The sequence below is a fragment of the Labrus bergylta genome, chromosome 19, assembly GCF_963930695.1.
Source record: "Labrus bergylta chromosome 19, fLabBer1.1, whole genome shotgun sequence".
In the NCBI taxonomy this organism is placed as follows: domain Eukaryota; kingdom Metazoa; phylum Chordata; class Actinopteri; order Labriformes; family Labridae; genus Labrus; species Labrus bergylta.
In genome coordinates this window covers 18,617,848-18,634,489 of record NC_089213.1, presented here as the reverse complement: position 1 = coordinate 18,634,489, position 16,642 = coordinate 18,617,848, and the positions used below count along the sequence as shown (strand labels likewise).

At 40.9% G+C, this 16,642-nt stretch overlaps 1 protein-coding gene across 1 annotated transcript; it reads left to right on the top strand.

The window, feature by feature from the left end:
• Positions 1 to 369: 369 nt before the first annotated feature.
• On the top strand, positions 370 to 13,325 carry galnt12 (UDP-N-acetyl-alpha-D-galactosamine:polypeptide N-acetylgalactosaminyltransferase 12). The gene is made up of 11 exons (XM_029276951.2): positions 370 to 1,058; positions 1,298 to 1,663; positions 2,579 to 2,748; positions 3,792 to 3,981; positions 4,220 to 4,405; positions 4,540 to 4,657; positions 5,105 to 5,281; positions 6,786 to 6,917; positions 7,390 to 7,503; positions 9,192 to 9,350; positions 10,270 to 13,325. The coding sequence occupies exons 2-11, from the start codon at positions 1,311 to 1,313 to the stop codon at positions 10,414 to 10,416; spliced, it is 1,746 nt and encodes a 581-aa protein (XP_029132784.1). The 5' UTR covers positions 370 to 1,058; positions 1,298 to 1,310; the 3' UTR covers positions 10,417 to 13,325.
• The last annotated feature ends 3,317 nt before the right edge of the window (positions 13,326 to 16,642 follow it).

The window sequence follows — 16,642 nt, the reverse complement described above, 5'->3', positions numbered from 1 at the left end:
TATCTATGGAGTGTATAGAAAAATGTAAGTTACACTGATTTTATTAAGATGACTAACCGATATTTACATTTAGGCTACATCAATGCTTAAAGATAAATAATGTGAGAGTTGGTGTATAACAGTCTGCATAGTTTAAAATGAGTACAACATGATCGGCCTATAATATTTGTGCTTGTGAAAAGCTTCGAGGAATTTCAAAATGATTTCTCAAAACGTATTTTAATGAGGAGACTCTTGCTCTGTTGTCATGGCGGATATGTTTTCACTTCTGTCTGTCTCATACCCGGAAAATGTCAACAAATTATCTTTCCGTGTGCTATACTCAGAAAGAAAGCGCGAACTTCCAATCAACGGAGAGTTCGTGATTTATTAACTCCGGCAGGTAGGTGTGTCATTTCTAAAGAGATTAACCTGCGGCCACACAAACATCGAATTATACTTCTAGTGTGTCAAGCTACTTGACTGTATACATTCCACATCCGGTTAAACTATTTCCCATTTAATTTAAAGTTTAATGTTTTTATATTTTACTGGTAACAACACGAAAAGGGACATTTTGACCAAAACAAACCAGAGAAACCACGTGAACACGAGTGCTAGTACAAAGACTTTAAATATTTTAATCAGACTGGAACATTTTACTGCGTAAACCGGAAGTGCGGCTTCACCTCTGCTGACTTGATAGCAGGATAAAACTTCAGAAGAAGTTGTAACGGGCCGGAGGTAAACTCTTGATATCAGTCACAGCGGCGAGAAGTAATACCGACAACTCGCATTAGAAACACGACGAAGAGTTGACATTACTACAACATTACTTCTTTTTTTTTACGCTGAAAAGCTTTTGGAAAAGCTGGACCGACTAATGTGACCTAGATTAGATTTCCTTCGTGCGGGTGAATCCAGGTGAAGTCGGGTCGTATTAGTGAGCTATCGAGTGTTAATCCGCTGGCAAAAGTAATCCACAGGTGTTAATCTGTTCACACTTAAAAGAACTGTTGGAAAGAGTCCAGCAGGCAAAGGAGGAGGAGTGTCCTAGCGTTATTCCCACTGTCGTCGTGGTAGGCAAAACTCAAACATTTCGTAATTAGACCATCATGTGAAAAACCAGGTGGCAATCAGGAGACGTAGGCTACTCCGTGAAGTATGAGAAGAGTAAAAGTCATCAAACGGAAACGTGAGCAGGCTTGTGAAACCGGAAGGGTCATTTCTTCAGCGTGAGGTTTCAACAGAGTGCAACCTTGGCTTTGAAACCTTAACCCTTTTTTTTTTTTCTTCTTCTTCTTCTTCTGCCGAGGAGGGAAAGCGACACGATGGCAATTTGTGGTAGAAGGAGCCAGCCCAAGCTCGTGTATTTCATCTTTGGAGTGACTTTAGTGGGATACCTCATACTCTCCAAACACAGCTCCGGGGACGTGAGCGTCACACATGAACGGGAGGCCCCCACAGAAAGAGAGGCGGGAGATGATGAGCTCAAGAAACCCGTCTACCAGAAGCCTCCCCTGGATTCAAACAGCCTGGGGGAGCTGGGGAGAGCCGTCAAACTCAATCTGAAAGGAGAGGCGAAAAAAGAAGAGGAGGAAAGCATCAGCAAGCATCAGATTAACATTTATGTTAGTGATAAACTCTCACTGCACCGCAGGCTGCCTGAAATATGGAACCCACTGTAAGTATGAGCTAAATGTCAACCAAGGAAACTCTTACTATCCTCTAACATGTCACTGAAGGGGGGTGCTGCTATAATCCAAACCCACATAGCATTGTGTCCTTCAATGTATAGGCTTCTAACAATTAATATGCTGCACAACCTTTTTTTTTTTTTTTTTTTTGCCACATCAGAAAGTCTTCTACTGTGTTCACTTCTTACTGTTTTACCTTGCACAGAATTTGCTTAGTCAAACAAGGTTGAATCATCAATGTGCAGGTTAAAACCAGTCTCACCTCCTCTCTTTGTCTCCATAAGCTCCTGCACTTGCTGGCCTTAAGTGTAGCATGAACATTGTTACAGGAAAAACAAGGAACAATGCAAATAGAAAATAACAACCGTTGCACGCTTTAACTGAACAAGCCCAGAGTAATGATTTAAATTCCCCCATAGTAGTCAGTTGTGACAGTTTTAGGTCTTTTGTACATTTTTATTTTTTTTAAAGATTTATTTAGAAATGACAGTGGATAGAGTCGAACACCTGAGAGTGAGATAGAGTGAAGAATGACATGAATGAAAGGAGCCACAAGTTAGACTGAAACCTTGAGGAGTGCAGCGTCTGTACATGGGCCTCGCAACCTAACCACTAGGCCACCAGCGCCCCTCCTTTTGCACATTATCCCGGGAACCAGGGGCAGCATATTTAAACATTTTGTTCCTTCTTCTGGCTTAACTGTGAAGATACACATCTGTGCAACGTGGGAGCGGACAGGCCTTACTGTTTTAGTTTTTTACACGCATATTCACACAGATATGCATAAACTAGTGACGGATAATGTGAAAGTCTGCAGGCAGTATCCAGCTTCTTAATGCGCTGGTCAGGTGCACTCATGAAGAGCAGATCACACGAAGGATAAACATGTCCTTACATTGCAGCTGCAAGGATCTGAAGTATGACTACCGCTCTCTGCCGACAACCTCTGTGGTCATCACCTTCTACAACGAGGCCTGGTCCACCCTGCTGAGGACAGTCCATAGCGTGCTGGAGATGTCGCCTGACATCCTGCTGAAGGAGGTGGTGCTGGTGGACGACTATAGCGACAGAGGTATCCATGGGCACAGAGGGATTTAAGAACAGTGAGAAGGACAGACTGATGGACAGGCAGAAGGGATGTGTAGGCAGGTGGACTCTGCAGATTGACAGTCAGGATGGACAGAGAGGTTGACACACAAGGAGGCACACGAAGGCAGATGGCAGTCAGATAGAAAGAAGGGAGGAGAGACTGACATGTTTGCAATTAGGTGAGTCAGAGAGAGACGGACAGGGAGTGACGGGTTGTAAATCTAAGATGTAGATAAAGGGAAATGTAATAGTCATCCAAATAGACTCGCACTGAAAATACAAGCCTTTTGCATCATGTAGAATAATAATTAATAACAGTACATTGCATGGATGGGAAATAAAAAAGAGGAGTCATAAAACATGCTTAAAATGGGGCATCAAGTTTCAAATTAACTAAAGTGAGATCAAATATATTCTGAATAAATGTAGCTGAGAAAACTGAAGGGAGTTGTTCTGAAACTTTTTGGCTCATAACCCTAAAAATGAGGCAATGCCTACCTCGCCCTCTGCCGTAACACTGGCTGCGTTAACATAGTGGTTTACAAGTATATCCAGCAATTATATCCTGGCTGTAGATTGCATCATTTGGTGTGATAGGGGAGGAGGCAGTGAGAACAAAAAGAAAAAAACCTGACAGTATTCTTAATATTTTAGAGGAAAACAGACATTGTCACAGATTTGTTAAATCAAGATGTTTTGTTAATGAAAGCATCATCAAATGGAGCTGATGAGCTTTAAGAGCCTCTAAATAAGGAGATGTTTTAGCATGACTCGCTGTATAATAAAAAATCATGCAAGAAGCACTGCTGTGTTAGTAAAACAACCAGAAACTCAATGGATGATCAAAATGCAGCAATTGTGTACGATCAACTTTCCTTTCTTTAATGTCTTGTATCTTAGCAGTGATTGTGAGAAACAATAATTCACAATACAAACATAACCTTCATGAGCAAACATAGAAAGTAACACTTTAATCACATAACATTTTATTCTGGTTGATTTTTCTTCTTCTGAAATTCTGCGCAGCTCATCTAAAGGAGCCGTTGGAACGGTACCTCTCAGGTCTGAAAAAGGTGCGTCTCATCCGAGCAACCAAGAGGGAGGGGTTGGTGCGGGCCCGGTTGCTCGGGGCTTCTATTACTGAGGGTGACGTGCTGACCTTCCTGGACTGTCACTGCGAATGTCATGAAGGCTGGTTAGAGCCGCTGCTCCACAGGTTAGAGATTCATTATGTGCAGAGTTTAAGGACTCTTAGTCTGAGTATTTTTCCCAAAGTGTGACCTTGTCTTTTTAGCCTAGCTGAAGTGTCACTGTGTGAGGCAATGAATGTCTACCAGCCCTGCTGAAGGAGTGCTTGTCAATCTGACCCAGGCTAAATATCTTTGGAGCGAGTGCAGCAGGAAAAGCTGAAATGATTTTTATTATGCGTTTCTTTGTTGTCCTTTCTTCTCCAGGATCAAAGAGGATCCATCGGCTGTGGTGTGTCCTGTCATTGATGTGATCCACTGGAACACCTTTGAGTACTTAGGGAACTCTGGTGAACCTCAGATCGGGGGATTTGATTGGCGGTTGGTCTTTACCTGGCACACTGTGCCCGAGAATGAACAGAAACGCCGTCGTTCCCCTGTTGATGTCATCAGGTGTGTGTGTATGTGTGTATGTGGGACATTTAACATTTTGTGGATTAACTTCACAGAATAGAAATAGATTGATTATTTATCTCATCAGGAGTAAGTCCTCATTTATAAGATGAAATCCACATTTTTTTTTTCAGGTCTCCTACTATGGCAGGTGGCCTGTTTGCTATAAAAAAAAATTACTTCCATTACCTGGGGACCTACGACACAGGGATGGAGGTGTGGGGAGGAGAAAACCTGGAATTTTCCTTCAGGGTAAATAATGTGTCTTTTAAGTGTTTTGTTTCATGTATCCTGCATGTGTAAGGCCCAAGCTTTAGGACAACTATGCAATTTGTATTTTTGCACCACAACACACAGCACTTAAAGGCTAAAAGATCTGTTTCACATTCATCAAGAACCACATTAACTGACACCTCCTTATTCACTTGGAAAACCAACCAGAGAAATAATTATATCCAAACAACCAGTGGGAAAAAATGGCAAAGATCCTGATGCTTTAATTGAACTAAAGAATTATAAAATCCCAACAGGAAATTCCCATACGGAAAGAACCAGAAATATTTTCTGTCAAAAACAAACTTTTCTATTTCCAAGGTCAAACAACAAAGCTGTGCTTTGTTTTGCCCAAGTAAGTGATTGAATCATGACTAAGGCTGACCAAAATCTCGTGGTTGTGTTTTTTTTATTTATGTCTTTTAGATTTGGCAGTGTGGAGGCAGCTTGGAGGTCCACCCGTGCTCCCATGTGGGTCATGTGTTCCCTAAAAAGGCCCCTTACTCCAGAAGCAAAGCTCTGGCAAACAGTGTGAGAGCTGCAGAGGTCTGGATGGATGAATACAAAGAGCTCTACTACCATCGGAACACCCATGCACGACTGGTGAGTCATTAAAAATAATGTGTGTTGGTGTGTGTCACAATGATTAAACACAACCAAGAAACATCTTACAGCAAATAATGGCTGCATGATGTGTTCCTTTAAAAAGTATTTTGAAGGCAGCGGATTTTTTCCCACAGCTGCAGTCATCACCGAAACTGTAAGACTGATTACTCGCTTATTTCACACAATGTAGAAACTTGGTCATACACATACAAACACCCACACACACAGATGCACAAAATACTCACACAAACTACACACATATACAAACTGACTGCACCCCCGCTGTGATGTAAAAGCTCCCCTGATTAAGTGACGCTTGGGATACATGAGCATCAGACACCCGAGGTGATGGGTGTCAGGGCGTTCCGGTGTGTGATTACCACCTTTCCGTGTTAATCGCTGCCAACGGGTGTCACCCACCTGTCCTCGACAGGCTGAAGGCTGTGCTAACCTATGGGGTGCCCTGCCTTTGTGTGGATGTGTGTTCATGGAGAGGGAGCTGTGCTGTTGTGTGACAGTGTAGTTAAGAGGAGAAGCTCTCTAAGCACAGATCTGGTGGCACTCTCTCTCCATGAGAGGAGGCAGCACTGCCAACCTTGCCATGGCACCCCAACCTCATCTCCCAAAAGCCTCATGGATACCACCTTATAAAGATATTGATCCTTTCTAGCCATTTGTGCACCTCAGATGGCCTTTAGTTGCCCCTTAAGCACTTTTTGTGACCTCATTTATCAATTTACAGGAATTGTAGTTGGACTTCTAGTTACTCCTGTGCTGGTTGTTTTTTTCCTTAGCCTGCCTCCTATAGTGTAGTGGCACAAGGGACCTACATTACTGGTCATTATGGGTCCTTCCCATTAACAGATTATCCCTCTCGTCACAGAAAAAAACAATGATGGCCAATTAAGGCTGCGTCCAAGTCAAGCTACCAGCATCAATCATCCTTTAATGTTGATAAGCCTGTTCTCCAGCAGGGAAGGGCCCCACCAAGTCAAACTGGAGACACTCTCTGACATTTAACTCACAAACTATTATCACTTCGGTGTGTGAGTGTAACTAAAAAGTAATTTCACACATGTATTATTTGCAATTTGTCCAATGCACAAGCATTGACACGTATTAGATACCAAGGTTTATCCTCTTGATCTTTTCTGATGAGGATGAAGGAGTGGTGTGCTATTGGGAATGTGGTTGTGTACACTATATATATATATATATATATATATGTATGTGTGTGTATATATATATATGTGTATATGGGACACCTACAGATGGTGCTATTGTGAACCACTTCATGCAAGAATACACTGCAGCTGTGTGTCAAGAGCCTCCACACACACAGGGTATTTCATTGATTATACCTTAATACTATAAGATGCTTTGGTTAAAAGTTTTATCGGGTAACTTTATCACAATTTCTGTTTTAATTCAGGGGTATAAGGTTGAAAGCAGGAATTAAAATGAAAAAGGGGGAAATTGAATTTGTGGTCTTTGTTTCTAGGAGACCTTTGGAGACGTGACCGAGCGGTTGAAGCTCAAGGAGAGGCTCGGCTGTAAGAGCTTCAAGTGGTATCTAGAAAATATTTATCCCGATATTAACGTCCCAGAGGATCGCCCCGGCATGTATGGCATGGTAAGAACACATTTTAGTAGAGCCCGACTGATTAATCGGCCAGCCAATAATATTGGCCGATAATAGCATATCCAGTGATTATCGGTTAGGCTAATTTTATCTTAGCTATGTTACCATATTACTAGATTTATTCAACAGTCAAAAAGCATTTCATTTGAGTATCATTGTACTACTTTAGCAGTTCTCTTTCACCAGCAGCGTGCGCTATATGGATTACAACAAGCATTATCACTCTCCAGAGTGTCAAGCGGTGATGCGTGTAAATGTCCAGCTACTTTCCAGTGGACTCATTATCATGAGTATCTGTCCGAGAAGTCCCACATCGGTCGGGCCCTACATCTTAGTTATAGTTTGTCGTGATGACTGTGATGATGATAGTTGTGAGACGCAGATAGACGTTATTACAATCACCAATGCAGCTTCTGTAAGGTTACCGTTATCAATACCTGATGTGTTATTGTCACCTTTTTAGCTGAAGAGTCAAGGCATGGCAGACTACTGTTTCGACTATAACCATGATGAAGACAAGGAAACGTTTGGCGGGAGGGTCACCCTTTACTTGTGTCATGGCATGGGTCAGAACCAGGTAATGGAAGTTGGTCTGTGAGCCACAAAAAGTGTCTTTATGTCCCTTCAGCTTGTTGTCATGTGCATTAACATGTTTAATTGATTTTTTTTATCAGCTTCAAATACTTTCACCTCTTTTTTAAGTTTACAATAAAATAATAATTATATATGCTGTATGCTTGCGGTAAAGAACCCATTAAAGACTTGACCACATGTAGACTTGTTTAAATACCTTTACCTCAGGTGTAAACAAAATGAACAAGAGCTACATTGAGCTTTTGATGAAGTTTGATTACAAATGAACATCATTTCTTTTATATCCCTTTGGATTAAAAAGACTTGCCTGCAGCAATACAAGGGTTGGAACAAAATATTGATAATGCAATATATTGTTGTCATGGGTACCAAATACGGAATACACAGTTTTACCCACTGCGACACCACTCCATTACTCCTCAAGGTGCTGCTAATGAACTGAATGAGGGGAGCGTGAACAGAAGTTATCAGGCCTAAGAAAAAGTTGACAGCATGGATTAAAGAAGACAGTTTACCTCAGATCTCAGAGCTGGGAATGACGCCTTCCATTTGCAAGTTAGAGAAGCAACATGGAGTACCTTTGTTTTGTTAGCTAATACTTGATGATAATACTTGACACTTTATACCTGATGATAACAACGCACTGCGTGATAGTTTGCATACGAAAATAGCGTGACACCATGTCTACAGGTAGAACTTGCAAAAAATGTCCGACTTCCGAGATGAAATGGAACGCACCATAATGCCAGGCAACAGTGATACGAAATGAAGAGATGAAGATTGATAAGAGGTTAAAGTGACACCAAATTGCAGTATATAAACACATGAATCCTGCAATTTGACTTTGTAGGGACCTTTTGTATTATCCAGTTAATCGGATATCGTGATGTGTAATCAGATGATTGTCTTGCAGTATACATTGCAGAATAACTGTCGCACTGTATCCTATCGTATCATAAATTATCCTGCGATTCCTTCAACATTCTCTTAATTACTGTGAGAGTCACAAGCCTCATTGTAATTCTTACTCTTCCCTCCTCTTTTTTACTCATTAGATTCCTTCAACATCTCAACTCATTCAAAGTAATACAATCATCTTAGTTCACATTATACCACAATCTTACAATTGTAATCTTACAATTTGGGGAACAATGGACTTGTTCAACTTCCCCAGTTTGCAAACTTATCCGCTTGCCTTGTTGATACAAAGGAGTGTGTTTTCATCACCTTTACACTCTGTGGTTGACGGAAAGCGCTGTGAAATGTACCACTGTTAGTCCAGCGGCCCTCTGTGGTCGCACACTGATGTTGTCTCTGAAGGAAGTTGGCTCAGCAGTGTTTGTGTTGCAGGCCTTCAGGGATTGTTCTGCATGTAGCAGAAAAAAAGATATTCACCTTACACTTTCATTTATAGTCTGCACACACATCAGCAGCCTGTGTGTTTGTGTGTGTGTGGGTGTGCACAAACATTCTCACACAATCTCTTAGAACACTGTGTCCTTTTGCTTTGATGCTGCATATCTTTTTTTCCCTCTGAGTCACACATATGCATGCATACATATGCATGCACTGAGTCTCCGTCAGTGACTTAAATGGCTGTCTTCTGTTCAAATAGTAGATTTCAATAAATTAACTAACAGTAAAGACTTGTCTTTTTGTGTTCTCCTGCAGTTCTTTGAATACTCTGAGACGGATGGTGAGCTTCACTTCAACACAATCGAGCCTGGTGGGTGCGTTGTGGGAGACAACGTTAGCGCCTACCTGACGATGCAGCTTTGTAAAAAAAAGGGGAAACCTGTACCTGTAGACCACAAATTTGTCCTCCGACCGGTAAGGAGCCCTTTCTGGTTTTATATCTTAAGCTGCATCTGTTGATCACAGACAAAACTAAAGAGCCAGCTTCATACATGTGTATATATATACTTCTGTATCTGTAGACCTATTCAGACTGCTGTTTCAAGCTGCCATATTTACACCCCTGTGACATTTTGCCTTCAATCTGAATGTCGCAAAGGCGTTATGGGTGGAAAAAGTGATCCCCCTCTGTACCGTCTTCAGTAGTAACAGACTGGGACACCGATATTACGCCATGGCGGAATCAATATGAATGTACTAAGACGTGATGACAGCTGAGCTGGTAACTGCAAAAAAAAGCAGTCTGAAAAGGGCTTGTGTCTGTATCTCCTCCTTCTCCATGAAAAGTAATGCATATATAATTATACTGAAACTCACTTAAACAAAGAAACCACACACCTTTGGATTATTGATTTAGACGTCAATCACCATGGCTACGGGGGAATCTTCAGAGCATTCATGTCACACCTTCCTCATACCAAAATGTAAATCCCAGAGAATTAGAAAGCTGGGTATTCTCCACTCAGTGCTGCAGGTTTCTTAGCATGTGTTCAGTGTAGTCACACCACACTAATGTCTGCCACACTATCTAAATGTAAATGGACCCAAGAGGGACAGAATAGGTCCAACAAGGGCAAGAAAAAACGGAGGAGGGAGGTAAAGTGACCTTTAATACAAGAAAAGACAATTTTTATCCAGGCCAAATGAAACCTAACGATAATATCACTAAACTGAGCTGTCGTATGTCACTTTAGAACTGTATTGTATAACCCACATTACTCCTATTTTCAATTACTTGTTGTAAATCTGAGGGTATAAGAAACATGTTACCACTATATTCCAATAAAATGATATCCCATTTCTTTATCCTGTATTTTTTCCCTTCTGTTTCCAGGACGGAGTTCTTTACCATGTAGCGAGCCAAAAGTGTGTCCAGGCAGTGGAAAACAAAAAGGAGGAGAAACGATTCCCTTCGCTCCTGCCCTGCTCTGACAGTCCTTACCAAAAGTGGGTCTTTGAGCATAGATCATATCGGGAGTAATGCAGAAAACATACACAGATATATTTTTCATTCCGGGTCAATATCCTGAGGAGGAATTTAGGGGATTGAATATCTACTTTTTTTTTTTTTTCTTTTTTACTTTTTCTAAAAGGAGGAGGGAACTTCTGTTTTCCATCCCAAACCTAAAACTTTTGCATAATTTTTGCCAGCTGGATGAAATGGAACAAAAGTAAATTATACTGTTTATTGTACTGATGACGTACTTTGTAAAGGGGGATATTGTTTTTCTCTTGGAAGCTGTTGCTGGGTGACAGGAATGTGTATACTTTTTCTAATCAAGACGTTGATGAATTTCCGTGTGAAGTTGCAAAATTGTACTTTCTAATATTTTTTTTTCATGTTTTTCATGTACCTTCACACTGGTGCAACCTTTCAGAATAAGAGCCCTTCACCTGGAGGGATACTGAAACACAGGTGTATCTTTGCATTCAGTGGCTGACATCAGTTATTAAAAGAGCCACGTTGTGTTTGCATGCTCTCCTCTAGAGGGGGCTAACGTTCCTTTCAGCAGGCGTTCTCTCTTTGTCAAGAGAACGTGGGACAAATCTTTAGGTGTTTTGAAAAGAATATTTCAGCAGTGTTTGCTCTTCTTACGCACAGTGACTTATAAGAAAGCCTTAGATCACAGGCATTATGCAAGTACCTAGTACCTCTAAAACCTAATCACAGAACTACTGATAACAGCAGCAACTCCAGTCTCGATTGAAGTCATATTTCAGTGTAAATGTGACCGAGGTAAAATGACATTGGACATTCTGCAAGTTTTGCACCACTTTTTGTAACATTTTTTTCCTTCTTATGCTCTTTGAATGATGTGATCATAGCCATCTTTTAGGGATTCAATTCATAGGATGTCAAATATGGATATGATGCTTTTTCTTTATTATACAACATTTTTTCTCCAATGGAGGCAGATCTCATCTTTAGTCTTTATTTTGGACGTAGTCACTTGATAAAAGTTATTTGCAAAAGCTTACACACAAAATATGTAAAAGTAAGATCTACAGTTTTACCCATCTTTCTTGTCCTTGAAAGCCATGGAAAGTGCCTGATTTACAAAAACAAAACGTCTCCCGTTTTGTGCTGAATGTATACTTTGGCAAACAAAGCGACTGAAAGAGAGCTGAATTAGATTTGTGTCAAAGCATCTGCACACTTATATTATGCATGCTCCCCTGCTGAGAGCAACAACCAAGGTGTTCCCTGGAGTGTTCGTATATTGCTCTGGTGGGCTGATTTGGGCACACTGTCTCTGTTTGCATCCATCAGTCAGACAACTATAGATACCTCTGTTCCGAGCTGTGGTCACTTGTGGCTGTCCCTCAGGCTATGCAGAGTTGCCGAGGGAAACACAGCAGAGGCGGCGACAGTTGTTGGTGTCTCCAGAGTGCCGGGATGCCAGATGGCTCTCTGATTGATTTTCTGGTCCTCTCCCAATTCTTTATCAGCACCTCTTCCTCTCTGGTGTCAGAGGTGTGCAGAGAAGGACTTATCTTTTTGGACTTGTGCCGGCCAAATCCTTCTCACATGAGCACTCGTGGGCTTGAGATTTGATTTATGGATTGAAGTCTACAGGAGTACAGTTTTTGACAGCAGAAGGAGATACTGGAGGAGACTGAATGAAGCAATTTGTGACCTCTTTCTTACCATTAACCTTCACAGGCTGTTGGCTCATCGGCCCCAGAGGAGCTCTGTTAGGAATTGATGTCCGCAGAAGATCGTACTGATATAGATTTTTTGCTATTGATTTAGTATGTACACTCACAATAAGATGAATGGGAGGTGGAAAGAGACAATTTTTCCAGCCCCATAGCTGTGACTCGGTGGAATTTGGATCACTAAATTTGCCAATTACAACAAAAAGTAAAGTATAGTGTAAAGGTGATGTTGCAGCTACATAATGACATCTGTTCACATGAAATCACGTGGAACAAAACATACAGGACAGTACAATGTGCTTTATTTGCCACCCATAGCATTTGAAAATAGCATCATGCAGTAGCTGCACTGTTTATCCTCACCTGAAGGGCTAAAATAAGATCAAAACTTTTAAATATGGCCTTCATTTGGAGCTTTAAAATTCCAGCAGTCTGTGAAGAATTCTGGTTCTTGATTGTGCAAACCAAAGGAAGAGCGGATCTTTGGGGATTGAAAGATTGTTTCAGGGGATAGAGCCAAGAAGGGTTAATAGTGTACTTAGTGAACAGTTTCTTGCTCTTGGTCTTGATAGACTATAGTTGCTTCTAGATTTCCATGTTCCCTGGCAAACTGCCCTGTCCTGTCAGAATTTAAGACCATGAAAAAGCTGCTTCAAGATATCCGATACTTAAAAAGAAGTGACAGCTTTAAATCTTTCCATCAGTTTATGTCTTTAGCCTTTCGGGGGTAGTGTAAGTTTTCCAATCTGTTATTATAAAGGGTAATTCATTGTCCCTATTGCCATTTGTTATTCAAGACATGTCTAGAACACCATCTTTATGCTGGCAGTATATTGTATGCTAATGTGATATGGAATCTGCAGCTGTAGTAAAATTGATAGCCAGGGATCATATCTGTCTAGCAGGTCATTAAAGGGTTTTTATGTCAACCATCCTGAGCTGTAAACTTGTAATACTCCAAGGATCTGTTGAAGCACTTGAGCCTGGAAAAGTGGCTGATTTCACTGTGTCCTAACTCTGAGCCAGTGTCGATATTTAAGAGGTAATATGTGCAAATAATAATGCTGGAATGTAACACTGTCTGGTGTATTAATGCTGGCTGTAGCTCAAGCGGCCTTATATTGTAATTAGAAGAATGAATATTTTTGTATTTGTTGGCACCAGAGAAATGATCTGAAGACAGTGTATCTGTTTTATTGTCAAGATAAGGTAATAAAATATTCACCTGGATTTGTGTCTTTGCCTTTTTTTTTCTTTAGAATGTTTTTCTTAATGCATCGTTGTTTTAAAATAATCCTAAAAAACACTTTTTTCATCTCACTCAACAGCATATCTTTATAACTGTGACTCACAATGGGGGGGGGACAAACAGGCTATCATCCACATTTAACCGTGATGGAGATGTGAATCAAGATGCTTTGGAGGGTAATGGGAGAAGAAAATGAGGAATAAAAAAGGAGGCAGTGAGTTTACCAAGCGTATCAGATTGGTTTGATCACCAGCTGCTGAGTTAGATGTTGAAATGTCGTGGTGGCGCCAAGTCGCTCCGTTCCCCCTGGTGTTGACGCTCGGCCCTGCAGTCTCTCCCAATTACTCACTCATGATGCTCTGCTGTTTGTTTGATGGGATCCTGAGCGTGTGAGGCCCATGTGTTCTTGCACATGGCATGGTGGATTAAAGCTTTTTACAGTATAGTAGAAATGCCAAAAAACTTATTTTTGAGGAAAATTCTTTTATTGTGTAGTATCTTTAAATTTCAGCTGTTAACGTGAACTACTGTACAGCATTCGCACGCAGCAAGCTGGTTTCTGTCTCGCTCTGGATGACATGCTCTGGTGAAAAAACTTCACATTCAGACAAACGCTGTTCGGCTGCTTCCATAAGAAGATGAGAGGCACTGCAGAAGGCTGTGCTGCTTCTCTTTAAAACTGCTCATCCTAATCTTTTGCATGCTTCCCTCATGAGATATGCACACAATGATAAAATATCCTCAAATGCAGAAGAATGCGTCCACAGAAATGTTGCTGCAATCTGTGCACATTGTGTACTCCTATAGTGTTTGATCTGCTGTGGCATACATGCTGCACTTCAGTCTCCCTCAGCCCATATGTGTCTTTAATGATAATGCAAAACAAGACTCCCCATGGTGTAAGTCTTGGGAGATGCTCAGGCTTCAGTTGTCAGGGAGTGAGAGGAGGAGCACACACACACATACAGCAGTGTGGCCATTTCCACACTTGCATGTCTGTTCAGTTTATGTAATCCCCAATACCCAGAACAGCTCAGGAGCAGTGGCTGTTGGCTGCATACATTAGATGACACACTTTTCCCTTTCAGGAGGGACTCCAGACGGTGCAGTAAACATATGAGGCCTAGATAGTTAGCATCACTTTTCACATGCAGCGCCACAGCCTGGCACTGGAGGAGGTGCATCATGCAGAGAAGAAGGCAGCAATGCTTTCCTGAAGTCCGTAAATTCATTCAAATAACCATAACTGACTTTTCCATAGAAAGCGGTAGGGTGTGAGCAGTATTATAGTTTTTATTTAATGGATATGCTGTTATTTCCACCTTAAAATCCCTCTCTCTCTCTCTCTGTGAATAATATAATGCTCTTTTCAACTAGGCCCACTTCTGCTGTCAGTGTGTAGCCGACGTAGACCATTGCTTAGGTTGACAATGACATCAGTGGACCAGTCCTTCATAATGACTCACTTGTCACTTGCTCAGACATGTTACACAGATGATCCTGATTCTACTGCAGACAGAGGAATACAGCTGGTGTTTTTTTTAAATATATGCTTTCATGCTTGATTTCAAACTGTTTTCATTTTTTACACTGACTGTTTTTTTTTATACGTCTGTAGAAATAACTGATTTTCTTTTTAAATTAAAGACAGAAAGAATGTCTGGGGTACAGATAATCATAACCACCCTGAGGATGAATCCAGATGATGTTGGTGATCTCCAGGCATTTTCTTTCTTAACCTAGACATTTTATTAACATGTACTGTAGTGCATTGTGGGAATGAAAATGGTTCCCTCTAGTTGCAGGTTAAAAATCTGCCCTGAAATACCTGAAAAACTAAAGTCATTCCCTTAACTAAAAATAGTGAACGTTATCATGCTGCTAACATCAAAAATACTTGAAAGGGTAATTATTTAACCTACGACTCATTAGCATTGTCATTTTCTAACATGTTGCCATGGTAGCCGTAGACATTCCTCGGATGACCATCACAAAGGTGCTAGCTTGGCTATTGACTGTTTTGTCACTTTCGCTGTTAACATTACTGCATATTAATTTGCCAGAAACTCAAAACCAAATCAGATCAGAATTTTGTTTAATCATCACAGTCAGGAGCGTATTCTTTGGAGTATTTTACAATTTTGTACTATTAGTTAGAGATCCTAACAAGAGAGAAGAAAAACTGCTTAGGCACTTGACACATTGGATTTTAAATAGCTGTATTTGAAATGCAGATTAAGACTTTTATTACACGAGATGCAGAATGCAGGCCTTGTTTGAAGTGTTTGGTGACACGACCAATGTATTTCATCAGAAAAAAAACATTTCCATGTTAAAAGAGAGAATAGTCACAACGCATATCACACTTGTCTTCCAAAACTGCAGTCTGTCACTCCTTGCTCCCCCACAACGAATAGGCATGACAGAGCCTGGAAATACAAAATGTTTTATTCCTAATGTCGATTACATAATTCGGCATATAAATAGGAAGAGACAAAATCATTTGTGCTGTGGTTTAACAGTTTGTTCACATTTTTTTTGACTTTGTGTCTTTGTCAGATTTGGATATTTCTTTACTGCAGGTCCTCCATACCTTTTTTGTTTTGCTTTCCCTGTCATTTGCAGTGTTGGAAACCTGTGGAAACCGAAAGTCAGATTTGGCAGAAATCCTGTACTTTGGTTTGCTGAAGAGAACACGAGAGTCACATTGATTCACACCACGCCAGACTGCGATTTCTCACAGCCTCCCCCAGCATAGCAGCATAGCCTACATTGACAGAATTCCTCTTTAATGTGTTCCTATGAGATAAAATACTTCCACAGGCGATTATCCATTCTACCCCTCTCTCCCATTCATTTCACTTCATCAGATTTCTTCATTGCTTGCTAAATGGACTGCCCCCCTGCCCAGCCCACACCACCACCACCCCAGGGAAATACTATGTATGCATTTCCTTTGGACAAATGAGATGTGCTGGATTTGTTTATTCTCACTCATTCGATCAGCCTTGGTTCAGTTCAGTCAAGTGTACCTCAGGTCGGGAGATATTATTAATCCTTTCCAAAACAGATTGGAGATTCAGGTCTACATTGCGGCCCTGAGCTGTTTCAGAGTTTCAAGCCGTGAATAGTGAAATTGGAAAAATATCAGTGTAGTTTACAAATGATGTAGACTGAATTAAAAGGGGTTTCTGTCCAAGTGCTGCATACTATTTCCTGTCTCACCACTTACTGCTGTAACCACGAGCTCTCTAAAGGCTGCTAGATCATTACATTCAGTCCATGTGCTAAAGGAAAA

Bases quoted from the DNA above. Each gene is read 5' to 3' on its own strand.
- galnt12 (XM_029276951.2), top strand. From the start codon at position 1,311: ATGGCAATTTGTGGTAGAAGGAGCCAGCCCAAGCTCGTGTATTTCATC. The intron at 6,918-7,389 runs GTAAGAACACAT...TCACCTTTTTAG, and splicing joins GCCCCGGCATGTATGGCATG to CTGAAGAGTCAAGGCATGGC. The intron at 7,504-9,191 runs GTAATGGAAGTT...GTTCTCCTGCAG, and splicing joins ATGGCATGGGTCAGAACCAG to TTCTTTGAATACTCTGAGAC.